This window comes from Pristiophorus japonicus, chromosome 4 (assembly GCF_044704955.1).
Source record: "Pristiophorus japonicus isolate sPriJap1 chromosome 4, sPriJap1.hap1, whole genome shotgun sequence".
NCBI classification, from domain to species: Eukaryota; Metazoa; Chordata; class Chondrichthyes; family Pristiophoridae; genus Pristiophorus; species Pristiophorus japonicus.
Window position 1 is genome coordinate 47,449,081 of NC_091980.1, and position 13,642 is coordinate 47,462,722.

The following is a 13,642-nucleotide window of genomic DNA, read 5'->3' on the forward strand; positions in this document are numbered from 1 at the left end:
CCGATGGTCGTGAAAGGTGCTTTATAAATGCAAGTCTTTCTTTCTTTCTATGTAGTCAGAAACCAGGCAACCATTTTTCAATTGGGGTATTTCCAATGGGGTTGCAGGAGAGCAATAACATCAGATGGTTTCTAGTTCCCGAATACATTTAAAAAGATGTTCAATTCTAAAAAATATTGTACAGGTTAGCAACCCATGCTGATCTGAACCAGTGCATAATGGTTCAGAGTGTTTACAAGATAATGCACAAGATGTTTGGCGTGTTTACAGAGCCAGTGACAAATCGAGAAACCCAGCTTTCCTGACCACTGACACGCACCCCCACTCCCTCCACATCTCACTGTAAGCATCGAGGACACTGAACCTTGTGATGGAGTACACAGGTGGTATTCTTTTAATGTCAATCATCTCTGAAATTATTCTAGAATTATCTTTGAGATTAGCAAACCACACAGACTGGACTATTTACCAAAAATAGAGATTCCTGTTTGCATGAAGTTATCTGCTGATAATGGAATGCATTCACCTAATTTAATTTAATTGATTACAAATAGGGCACTGCATTCAATTGGTGGATTATTTCACTTCAGACAACTGCATATATCTTATTTTTTGCTGTTTTTAACAGCCTTGGGGAACAACTTCTGAGTCATCAGTCTGTTACTCAAAGGTCTCCAGAATTGTAAAAGTGAAAGACCTATGAAAGAGATTCATGCAACATCATGAAATTCATGGAATCATCAAGTAATGTAATTTGTGGCCTCGGGAAGTTCGATTGTATGTTGTCTTTCAAATTGTAGTTTAATTAAAGGGTCTGAATCTTGACTGGAATTGGCAAATATTTAATCATTCGAAAAAAGATTTAGATCATAATGTAATTGGTACACATAAACTTGGTAATTTAGTGAAGAATTCAATGAGATATGCATTAGTTATGGCAAATTAGACTTCACTGACAACTTCATAGAAATAGCCTGATGCGCAAAGTTTGGGAGCTTACTCCACAAATTGAGCCTAATACACTCCTGAACCGCCTTGGAACTACGTTAAAGGTGCTATATAAATACAAGTTGTTGCTGTTGTAAATTTGAATTATTTGTTTCTTCTGCCAATTTTCTCCTGAAGGCATTGACTCCTTGCTGGGTTACATTGCTACAGAGCATCCAATACTTTGGTCCCATGGCCATTGTTTAGTTGTAAACTAGTGAGTGTCGGCAGGCAATTCAGCGGCAGTGAGCCTTACTAGTGGAGTCCAATCTTGTTCACATCCATTGTCCACAAATGGCACTTCCAGCAGAGGTTGCTAGATGGCAACCAGAATCATGGGGCTTGCAATATTTTTATTCATTCCTTTCCAACCCAAGATGGCTAGACCAGTTTTAACATTCCAAACACTGCCCTGACTGAGATCATCTAACTCATTATAGATAAGGGATCTGTTTTTAAAAATTAAATCCCCAGTTAAAAGCTGGAAGTTTTAATGTTATTGAAAAGGGCTCATTTCAGGATTCCAGGCTTTCTATTTAACGAAGCCTGTTCTGGCTGCAGGTGTTTTTGTGTTGACCAAGGAGGTTGTCCTTTTTTTGACATTCGTTCCGGGATTTGGGCATTGTTGGCAAGGCCAGCATTTATTGCCCATCCCTAATTGCCCTAGAGAAGGCGTGGTGAGCAGCCTGCTCGCTCAGATTCCTGTGGTGTATGAAGGATGCTTTGTATGGTTTAGTATTGAATTATAAATACCAGAAAGGTCACTGCTTAGACTGCTGATCAGATGGATTGCAGCAGTAAAGCCACATTGTCCCTGGAGTTGGAAAGAAAACAAAAACTTCCTGGTTAGGAGTCAGGCGAGAATGCAGTCAGACTCAGTTGTGATGGCCCTTGGAGAATAGGCTGTAAATACTATCAAGGCTCACATAAGAATATTAGCAACTTGGAAAAAGTATCAGCTGGTAGCAGCACCCGTGTAATTGTACCCCAGTGAGGAGCAACATCCGGAGAGAAGAGAAGGAGAGAAAATTGTTTAAAAGATAAATTAACTTCAAGTTTCTGCGGTCGATTTGAACTATTGAGCAGCTGACCGTTGGAGCACATGGCCAGACCTCCCACACCTGTTGTAAGATGTTCATTGTATTTTGAGGCCCGCGCCTCATTATCATACCCCCCAATTTGGTATCATCTGTAAATTTCAACATCATACCTCCAAATCATTGATATATATGGTGAACAACTGTGATCCCACCACGGATGCCTACGGACACCACTTCCAACTTTCTGCCCATCTCAGAAATTTCCCTTAACTCCTACCCTCTCTTTCCTGTTTGTATCCATCTTTCAATCCAATCTGCCAGCTGGCCCCTGACTCCACACGTCCTGACCTTTGTCATGAACTCTTATGGGACACCTTATTGAAGACCTTCTGAAAGTCCATGTATACCACAGCCATTGCTTTGCTCTTGTCTACTCTTTCTGTTATTTGTTCAAAGAATTCACTAAAGTTGGTTAAACATGAATTTCCTTTCAAAATCTATGCTGATTATTTTTTATTATATTCGCCGTCTTTAGATGTTTTGTTATCTTCACTTTTAGCAAAGATTCAAGTATCTTCCCTACCTCTGACGTTAAGCTAATAAGTCTATTATTCCCTGGATTCGTGCTGTCTCCTCTTTTGAAGACAAAAAATATAATTGTTGTTCACCAGTCGTCTGGCACTATTCCTTTTTCTTGTAAAAACTGTCTGTCAAATAGTCAAACAGTTTTAGAGATTTTAGCTTTCTGAGAGCAGATGGTTTTGATGTGATTTAAAATATGTATGTTGGCAATTTTTAGTCAGCAGGATCACAATAATTAGAGAACAGCGTACACTCCCTTCGTAATTGAATTCTTAAAAATAGATTACTTAAGCTTCAACTTCCCAGAGATTTGTTTTTAAGATTTTTTTTTGTTTAACTAGTACAATAGCGGCCAACATATGGCTCTTCTGTTGCACAAGTACAGCTCTTTAGATGTTCAGTATAATTGACAGCAGTGCAGCCACCCAGAGTACGGCAAGTATCATATCCTGTGGGAGCAGAGATTTCAGTGGAGCGGGACCGGTGCTTAGCGTGACGCAAGACTAGCATTTAGCAGGGAGTGCGACGAGTCCTCCTTAGCAGGGAGCAGTTTTACCAAACAGGATCTGAGCAAGACCTTTTTGCATAGTGGGGAGCAGCAAGTAACATGATGACTTTGTTCAAGACAGGAGTGGTGTTGAGCAAGTTGCAGCAAGCAAAGTGATGTGTGATGACCTCACGATGGATCAAAATCAAGAAGATTTTAGATTCAAAAGTGTGACTTGTTGCTGGTAATCTGGGATTTTAGGCTTCACAATGAGTTGCTGAATTTTTGAGATGCCAAGTGTTGTTAATTAGCTTCTTTTTTAGGGGTGGTGAGGGGAAAAAAAATCACAGGCACAAACTTCTTGGTCCAAATGCTCTGTTTCTGTGCCGTAACATTATATGATTCAATGCTAGATGAACATAAAAAATAAAATTTTCAAGGTATGAACTATTATCCTTCTTTTCCAGTAGAATGTTAAAATTCCAGATAGAATAGAGATGGGAGAATAAAATGAAAGTGGAATCAAGCAATGTCATAAGAACATAAGAAATAGAAACAGGAGTAGGCCATACGGCCCCTCAAGCCTGCTCCGCCGTTTAATACGATCATGGTTGATCCAATCATGGATTCAGGTCCACTTCCCACACCGCTCCCCATAACCCCTTATCTCCTTATCATTTAAGAAACTGTCTATTTCTGTCTTAAATTCATTCAATGTCCCAGCTTCCACAGCTCTCTGAGGTAGCGAATTCCACAGATTTACAACACTCTGAGAGAAGAAATTTCTCCTAATCTCTGTTTTAAATGGACCGACCCTTATTCTAAGATCATGCCCTCTAGTTCTAGTCTCCCCCATCAGTGGAAACATTCTCTCTGCATCCACCTTGTCAAGCCCCCTCATAATCTTATACGTTTCAATAAGCTCACCTCTCATTCTTCTGAATTCCAATGAGTAGAGGCCCAAACTACTCAACCTTTCCTCATAAGTCAACCCCCTCATCTCCGGAATCAACCTAGTGAACCTTCTCTGAATTGCCTCCAAAGCAAGCATATCCTTTCGTAAATATGGAAACCAAAATTACACGCAGTATTCCAGGTGTGCCCTCACCAATACCCTGTTACTGAACTGAAGTCACTCTATTATAGAGTGTGAGTGGAGGAGTACTCACCGGCACCACATTCAAATCACAGGCCGCTGATGGCTACAACCCACCCTGTGACCTTCCCTAATTGCAACCTGACCCTCACCCCCATTCCCAGTCGGCACCTCCACCTCCTCCTAGTCAACTCTTCACATGGTTGCCCCCATCCCGATTACCCTTGACTTCCTTTCACCTTCCCTTTTAAGAACTTACCTGAGGACGCAGCAGCCCGATATTCGAAGTCCCTTTGCTAGCAAACTGCCTGAGGATGCCCAGTAGGTGTCCACAGCTCACCGCTATCATTTAAATGAAATACAAAGTCCAATATCAAGTGTCTCTTGGGTCTACCCATTGAGGTGCAATGATCGATCCTTAGCTGCTGCTAATAAATTTCTACCCCTATATGTGGAAAAAGACAATGGGCTAGACTTTGCATCATGGATACTCCCTGGAAATTTTGTATTTACTACCATGGTTATTTGCTTGTGGTCGACAACGAGTTGCACATTCAGGGAGTGGAATCCCTTTCGGTTCCGAAAAACCTCTGCATCCTGAAAAGGTGCTCGCATGGCGATTTGCGTGCAGTCTATTACTTCCTGCATCTTGGGGAAGTTTGCTATTCTCGAGAAACCCAGAGCCCTCTCAGTCTGTGCGTCATCCGGAAGCTTAAAAAGTCCATCCTTCGAGTGTAAAGGGCGTCAGTGACCTGTTGAATGCAGTAATATGTGGCATGCTGAGAGATAGTGCAAATGTTGCCAGCTGAGTCCTGAAAGGAGCCCGATGCATAGAAGGAAAGTGCCGCAGTAACCTTGACCTCAACGGACAGTGTGGTCCTGATGGTGCTGTTAGGCTGCAGATCTCCCTTAATGAGCTGGAATATCACACTGATGACCTCCTTTCGGAAGCACAATCTCCTAAGGCACGTGTTCTCAGACTGTAATATTGTATAATATATATAGCTCCATCTTGTGTACTCCTGTGGCATTGCAGCCAGTGCTGGTTATATTAAAGCGGGAACAGGTCACCTGACTAGAGTTCCGGTGTGTTTTGCTATCTTAAGGTTGTGTGTGTGTTTGTGAGTTGTACTGAAGATATAACAATGGCGATGAGAATGGGATAATCGAGGAAAAAAAGTTGCAATTTTTGTTGGTGGAGGATTCAGCCAACCAACAGCTACAAATCCAAGGTAAATTACAAGCACACTTGTCTGAATTGCCGGAGTCCAGATGGTCGTACCTATGGAAATAATAGGGCATTTGGGGGAGTTTCAACGTGACCGTGAAAGTTTCAGAGCGGATGTGGAGCGGCTAGAAATGTTTTTCACTGCAAATAATATCATTGAAGTCCCCAATCATGAAAACCATAACCAGGTGATGTTGGAAAGACAACGGGTGATTTTCTTAACTGAAGCAGGGCCCGAGGTACATGAAACCCGGAAAAATTTGTTTGTGCCTGTCAAGCCAAAGGACACAACTCTTAAGCAGATTCCACTATAGTCCTGAGCTCCTGGAAATTGCTGAAAGTTATCGTTTCAGAATACGAGATCAGTTAACCGAAGAAAATATCAGTGAGTACATTGTAGCATTAAAAAAGCTTTCTATTCACTGTAATTTCGGAAACTTTCAGGACCGAGCATTACGTGACTGCTTTGTTTGTGGGACGAGAAATGACGCAATCAGAAGAAAGTTATTGACAACGCCTAACTTGACTTTTGATTTAACGTGTCAGACAGCTATGTCAATGAACATGGCCTACCAATATTCCTGAGAATTTCATACTATTTCCAGTCATCAGACAACCGAGGTGAATCACCTGCAGGTTAAAAGTAAAAGGCAGTTGGGCCCCAAGGTCTCAGAAACTGGCAATGGTAACAGAGCATTGAAGTCCTGCTATCAGTGCCTGGGACAACACATTGCTCAAAGTTGTCCATATGTGAAGGCAGAGTGTTTCATCTGCAGGAAAACTGGGCATCTTGCGAAGGCATGTCGACTGAAGGGTAAACCAGCTTTCAAAGCTATAAGTAGAAATCCCCAGAGACTACATAGCATGGAAGAAAAACAACAGGATGAGGAGGTTTTATAACTACCCATCATCAGGAGCATGAGGTTAACTAACAGTGATTCGAAAAGTATCATAATCCACATAGATGTTGCAGGAACCAAGGTACCCATGGAAATTGACACTGGTGCATCTGTGAGTGTAGTACTGGAGTCTTTATACCTCGAAAAATTGCGTGATTTCCCATTGGAGAAATTGAAGATAGAGCTGCGAGGCTACTCGGGAAAGAACATTTCTGTGGTAGGTCATATCACCGTACTGCTGAAATACAAGGATCAATTTCAGAGCTTGCCTCTATTAGTAGTGGCAGGAGACAAGCCTGCCTTACTAGGAAGAAATTGGTTGGGATCACTGAAGCTGGTTTGGAGTGAGATTTTTTGTGTTGAAACGAGATTTGCAACAAAGGATAATGTCATCAAGAATTAGCTGAAGGTGTTCTGCGAAACAGGCAGTCCGATCCAAGGCTTCAAAGTCAGGGTACAGAAGGACACTAGATCAGTTTACTGCAAGCCACGTCACGTACAATATGCACTCGAGGAGAAAGTTGAGCAAGAACTCAAAAGACTAGAGACTGAGAACATTATTTCGAAGATAGATCTATGTAATTTGGCTACACCCATTGTTGTTGTACCTAAGTCCAATGATAAGGTAAGATTGTGTGGTGATTATAAAGTAACCATAAATCAGGTTCTACAGGGTAATCTCCCCAATACATTGTCAAATGTGGAAGATTTGTTCACAACACTGACAGGTGGTCAGAACTTCTCAAAGTTGGATCTTACGAATGCCTACTTACAGCTTGAACTCGATGAGGAGTCCAAGTCATGCCTGACTATAAATACTCATCTAGTCCTATATCAATTTAATAGGCTACCGTTTGGAGTGTCTTCCACCCCTGCCATATTCCAAGGGGTGATGAACCAGATTTTGAAAGGTATTGAAGAGGTAGTATGTTATTTAGATGATATACTAATTTCAGCACCAAACAGGCAAATTCATAATAACATATTGAATGAAGTCCTCAAAAGGCTAGAGAAGCACAGAGTACGAGTGGCTGCTAGAACGAGTGAGTTATTTCAAAACTCAGTGGCGTACTTAGGGTACAGAGTAGACAAAGATGATTTACATCCAACCAAGGGAAAGCTGGATGCAATCAGAAATGCACCCACTCCCAAGAATGTCACTGAACTTCGATCATTTTTGAGTCTTTTGAACTATTATGGGAAGTTCCTACCAAATTCCTACTGAATGAACAATTGAAAAAACAGGTTCATTGGAAGTGGTCAGAAGAATGCGATGCAACATTCAAGGAGTATCAAAGCAAATTGATAGAGAGCACCTTGTTAGTTCACCATGATGTATCTAAGGAGATCAAGCTAGCATGTGATGCCTCCCCATATGGAGTTGGGGCAGTGATCTCTCATGTACTACATAGCGGGAGGAGAGACCAATTGCTTTTGCTTCACCCACTCTCAGTGCCAGTGAGCGTAATTATGCGCAAATCGAAAGGGAAGCTTTGGCATTAATTTTTGGGATCAAGAAGTTCCACAAATACTTATATGGTCGTAACTTTACCATCATTATGGACCATAAGCCCCTGACAGCAATCCTCCATCCAAAGTCCCCAGTTCCAACATTAGCTGCAGCCCGAATGCAGAGATGGGCTTTGATTTTGTCAGCATATACATGTGATATTGGATACATGTGATATTGTATACAGATGATCAGCTGATCACAGTAATGCTGATGCTATGTCTAGATTGCCTTCCCCATCACAAGTTATACCCAATAGGGAAAAAGTGTTCTATTTTTCATACATTGATGAACTGCCAGTCACAGCTGAAGAGATTGATAGAGCAACCAAACGTGACCCAGTTATGTCAAAGATGTATGATTATGTTGCAAATGGCTGGCCAAACCAGGTAACAGACAAAGATATTCATCCATTCTTCATTCTTAGGAATGAATTATCAGTCGATAAAGATTGTATCATGTGCGGTGCAAGAGTGGTTATACCAAATAAATTCAGGTCCAAATTATTAGGAGACCTCCATAACCAGCACCTAAGAATGTGCTTGACCAAGAGTTTTGCACGCAGTTACTTATGGTGGACAGATCTAGATAAAGATAGAGAGTACATCGTCAGTCAGTGTACGACATGTCAATCGGTAAGCAAGAAACCACCATCAATACCATTACAGCCATGGAAATGGCCTCCCAGGGTGTGGCAAAGGCTACATATTGATTTTGCTGAGCTAGAAGGACAACAATTGTTCATTGTGATTGATAGCTATTCGAAGTGGGTCGAGATGTTTTCAATGTGGAAAATAACAACAAGTAAAATATTTGACATTTTACGAAGATTATTTTCTTCATTTGGCCTCCCAGAAGAAATTGTTTCTGATAATGGACCACAATTTTGTTCCAAAGAATTTGCACAGTTCACAAGCAAAAATGGTGTGAAACCATTCCACCATACCACCCTGCTTCAAATGGTGCAGCAGAGTGTACTGTACAAATTGTAAAACGTGCTCTCATCAAACAGATGTTGGATCCAAATCCAAAGAAACGACAGTTGTCATTGGACCACAAATTGGCTAATTTTCTAATTACGTATCATAACCCCAACCCCGTGAACTTTTATCTTGTGCAGTAACCTTTTATTTGGCACCTAGTCAAATGCCTTCTGGAAATCCAAATACACCACATCCACTAGTTCCCCTTTATCTACCCTTTTCGTTACATCCTCAAAGAATTCTAGCAAATTTGTCAAACATGACTTCCCCTTCATAAATCCATGCTGACTCTGCCTGACTGAATTTTGCTTTTCCAAATGTCCTGCTACTGCTTCTTTAATAATGGACTCCAACATTTTCCCAATCACAGATGTTAGCCTAACTGGTCTATAGTTTCCTACTTTCTGTTTGCCTGCCCTCTTCCCATAACCTTGATTCCCTTATCATTCAAAAATCTGATTCTCTCCATCTTATCCTCCCGCAACTCTTAAATTTTTCCCCCAAAAATCAAGCACAATAGGGACCAGATGCTGAATGGTAATTGTTTTTTCTTGAACCCAAATCTAAGTGCGATCTATAAAAGGCTAGATTTGAACTACCTGTAATCAAAGGAAGTTTAGATCAGAGCTGATCTCTGATGACTGAACTTGAACTTGCTGCTGTCTCCATTTCATCACACTGTTGGTCAATAACATTCAACCAGATAGCTCTCCCAACAGTGAAATTCCCAATAAAGTGAATGAACTGACATTGTGGCAGAGTGACCTTCATTACAGAATGTTGCTACTGTGTCTAATTAGTAACATTTCAAATAACTCAAATGAATTAAATGATGATTGACTTCATGTGTTCACTGTGGAATTCTCTCTTCAACCAGAAAAACAGTCTCTGGCTGCAGTGCCCAAACTCCCAGATGTCAATCAGAACTTTCAGGCCCAAAAGCAAAATATGCCAGAGGTGACATGTGATCCAAGACAGCGACTGGAAACGGTAACAGAACACCCAACGTAACCTTTTGTATGTTGAATATCTTTAGCAGCTTTTACACTTTGAACCCGTTGCTATTTGTCATAACTGCTGCAAAAGGCATTCTGTGAAAATGATTTATTCGGTGTCATCTAGATTTTGAAGAGTGAAAAAAATTGCACAGCATTCCTCAAATCACAATGTTCCCCAGGATAAATGATAACATATGGAATATGGTGAGTCCTTTGTAATTCGCCATCTCAAAGAAGGCGAGCTCCTGCATTGCTTATTTTATTTTGTCATCCAATGACAGCAGAAAGAGTGGCAGCAACATTCAATATTTAAAAAAAGAATCATATGCTATAAGATAAAAGATACTAGATGAATGGTTAATGCTAATAGACAGTGGTCCAGACTTCTACTCCCCCCTCGTTTAGCGGAAAACCAGGCTGGGGGGAAAGCAGTTAAAATGAGGCCAGTCACTTATCCCCTCTGGACCTGTTGCCTTCCCACTGTGTCCCGATCTTAACCTGCTCTTTTGAGCAGACGAGCTGGACAGCCGCAGGAATGCAGCGGGGTCCTTCTTTAAATATGCAGATCAAGCCCAATGATGTCAAACCATACCTGCCAGGTGAGGTCCAGCAGGTAAGTTTACAAAAGGTTTGATTTTAAGTTTTTTGAGGAGAGGGGTGATGGGCCAGTTATCTTGTCCATGAGAGCCAACTCCTGCTCCCTCGACCATAGTCGCACCAAACTGCTGACCATCCAACTTACCTTCCTGGCCCCCATCTTAGCTGATATTATTAACCATTCCATCTCCTCAGGTACTGTTCCCTTCCCCATCAAATCTGCTGCCATCACCCCTCTCCTCAAAAAAACACCATTGATCCCTCTGTCCTTACAAACTACCAGCCCATCTCCACTTTCCCTTTCCTCTCCAAAGTCCTTGATCGTGACGTCGTCTCCCAAATCAGTGCCATCTTTCCCACAACTCCATGTTTGAATCCCTCCAAACAGGCTTCCACCTCTGCCACAGTAACGAAACGGCTCTTATTAAATTCACAAATGACATCCTATGTGACTCTGATAGTGGTAAACTATCCCTCCTCATCCTTCTCGAGCTGTCTACAGGCTTCTGACATCGTTGACCACGCCATCCTCCTCCAATGCCTCTCCACTGTTGGCCAGCTGGGTGGGACTGCACTCACCTGGTTCCATTGTTATATATCCAGTTATAGCCAGAGAATCACCTGCAATGGCACCTAGGTACAATTTACTTTATTAAAGGTGTTAAATGCAAATGCTGTTGTTGAGTCACCAGTAATTCAGCCTCAGAGTGTGAAATCTGTCATGTAGTTCGTGGTATCATATGAACACCGTGGTTAGATTCCTGTTTTGTAACGCACTCCCATCCACCAGCATCTTCAGTGCAATCTTGTTTTCATTTAAGTCTTGATGATTTTCTCTCCCTTGCTCTGGTGAAGCACTCAATGGAATGGTATTGATTGAGTTTCCCTCTGATCTTTTGTCCTCTCCACTACGAAGACATCTAGCCACACCATGAAACAACCTGTTAGTTCAATGACATGCTGGGTCATTTAAGACAGACATGTTCAGGAATCTTCTTTGTAGAACACATAGGCATGTACCATTGAGCTTCACGAGAGGCTACATATAAAATGTATTTCTGTGTTCCCGATTTATTTCAATATATTTCATGTTACTAATACTAATAGATCTTGGTGTTCTGATTGAAGATCTATCCACCAAAAGCAACATCCCTAAAAACAGCCCTTTTCAATCCTCTAGGCCAATAAAATAAGAAAGTTAAGTGTAAATAGGATTGAGTTGTCTAGGCTTCAAGGGCTGGATTGTCAGAGTTCAGGAGCTGCAGATCAGAGTGTGGTTAGAAGAGTTCATTAATCTTGGATTCTCAGTCAAAGAATACAGGTTCAAATGAAGTACATAATCTGGCTCACTTGGACAAGTGAGTTTCTTCAGTTTTGATGAGTAATTTGTGGGAAGGATGGAAGACTGACTAGAGAAAAGAATGTCTTCCTGTCTCGCCCAAACATGTCCCACCACAGGATTAATTCCTAATGTCTGTGGAAGGTGTTAACTAACAAAACTATTTCACCCTTTTCAAAAGAAAGGTAACTTGAAGTGGTGCTTTTAGAGCAACTTTAAAATGCAGTCTTAAAAAAGCACAAATTAAACATGAGTTGCAAGTTCCCTGAAGTGGCATTTTTAACTATCATAGTACAAAGCAGATTTTTAGTTATCGCATCTCCCCATAAAATCAAAAATCAAAATAATCATACAAAAGAGTAAATAATACACAGTATTAACATTTTCCAGACTCTCTTTGTACTCTTGCGAAAATTCTTACACTTCTGAATGGCCACAAACAAAGACAAAGCAGGGTAGAAAATGGTATGCACTGTGCCTATTTTTCAGATGTAAAACGGGTACAAAGCATAACAATTTAGCAGTGGCACAGTCTACATTAAATCTGTGCAGGCGTTGGTCCCATTGCTAAATTTGTGGAGGCCTTTTTTTGGCATCCCAAACAGATGCCAAAAACAGGCATTAGGCTTCTTAAATATGTAAATAATAGGCCTAACTCATTGGGAAATTAGTCAGAGACAAGCATGGTAGTCGTCAGGCGACTGGCTCAAGATTCTTCAGCACCCCCCAACAGCCGCCAACAGCAGATATGTTAATTCTACATATACAGTGTATATACATAGAAACTTCATAGGAGTTGCGATCGCCCCCCCTTCCCCGTAGCACGCTCCAATCTCCCCTCCCAGGGCTTACCTGAGGGCCTCTGCCAGTGAGACACACAGCCCAACATTGGTGTCTTTGCTCAGTCGAGCTGCCTGAGAAGAGATAACTAGCTTTTGCTCCTTGGCTTAGTTCAGGCAAGTGCTGGGCACAAGTCACCGGCCTAGATTCATTTACAGGCCAACTAATCATACAATTTTTACATGAAAGAGTTTATCCTTTATCTTTGAAATTTATTATTTCAGGGATTGACTGTAAGAGTGAAATATGACTTCCATGGTCAAACGTCAAAGTGAGTTTCAATTAATCTTTTATTAATCAAAGACTTTCTAACTTACTATTACTGTGTAATTAATTAATGAGAGCTGTGGAGGCGGAAACAAACTTCCTTGCTTTTAGATATTCAACAAGATTTTTGTACAAGTATGTGGCATTGTGTCAAAGAACATTTTAAGTTTAAAATGTCCATAATTTCCTTTTTCAGCTCTTCACTAACAGGAATTCAGACCAAGATGATAATTGTATTTACAAAAAATATTTGTATTGGAATCATGACAGAATGGCATTCCAGGGATCTATAGTCTAAAAATAGAAATGTTTTGTACAGAATAGTTCTGTTTTTTGTTATTAGATACCGACGGCCAACATGGTTTTTGTTATTAGTACTCCGACTGCCAACATTCATTACTGCTATTAAAATAAGTCTAATAAATGTATCTGGACAGCTTTATCTCCAACTTACATAATTCTTTTTCAACATTTACAAGAGTTTTGCGATGTGTTAAACTTTAATTTTGAACATTCAAAACTTGAATTTGTGCCTTAAATAATAATTTTGAACTGATTTTGCTTCTCATATTGTTGGTCCTCTTGCAATTCTTCTTACCTTATCCTTATCTCCTGAGGGTAATGACACATTCCCAAGCTATTGTATCAGCCTGGACATTGGGGGTTGTAATTCTGTCCCGCCGTTTTTGAGGCGATGACACCGGCTGAGTGCTGATTTTAACGCCAGGTGGTAGGTGCTGCCTCAAACTGCAAAATTCAGTTTTGCTGCCCAAAGATGAGAGAGCAGCG

The 13,642-nt window shown here is 40.9% G+C and overlaps 1 protein-coding gene across 3 annotated transcripts in view; it reads left to right on the forward strand.

The window, feature by feature from the left end:
* Window positions 1–13,642, forward strand: part of LOC139262889 (uncharacterized) — a 163,896-nt gene that overhangs the window by 104,350 nt on the left and 45,904 nt on the right. For all 3 annotated transcript variants that reach the window (XM_070878143.1, XM_070878145.1, XM_070878144.1), the window contains exons 11-12: window positions 9,690–9,802; window positions 12,811–12,857. In XM_070878143.1, the coding sequence (XP_070734244.1) occupies window positions 9,690–9,802; window positions 12,811–12,857 (160 nt within the window). The remainder of the gene's footprint in view (window positions 1–9,689; window positions 9,803–12,810; window positions 12,858–13,642) is intronic.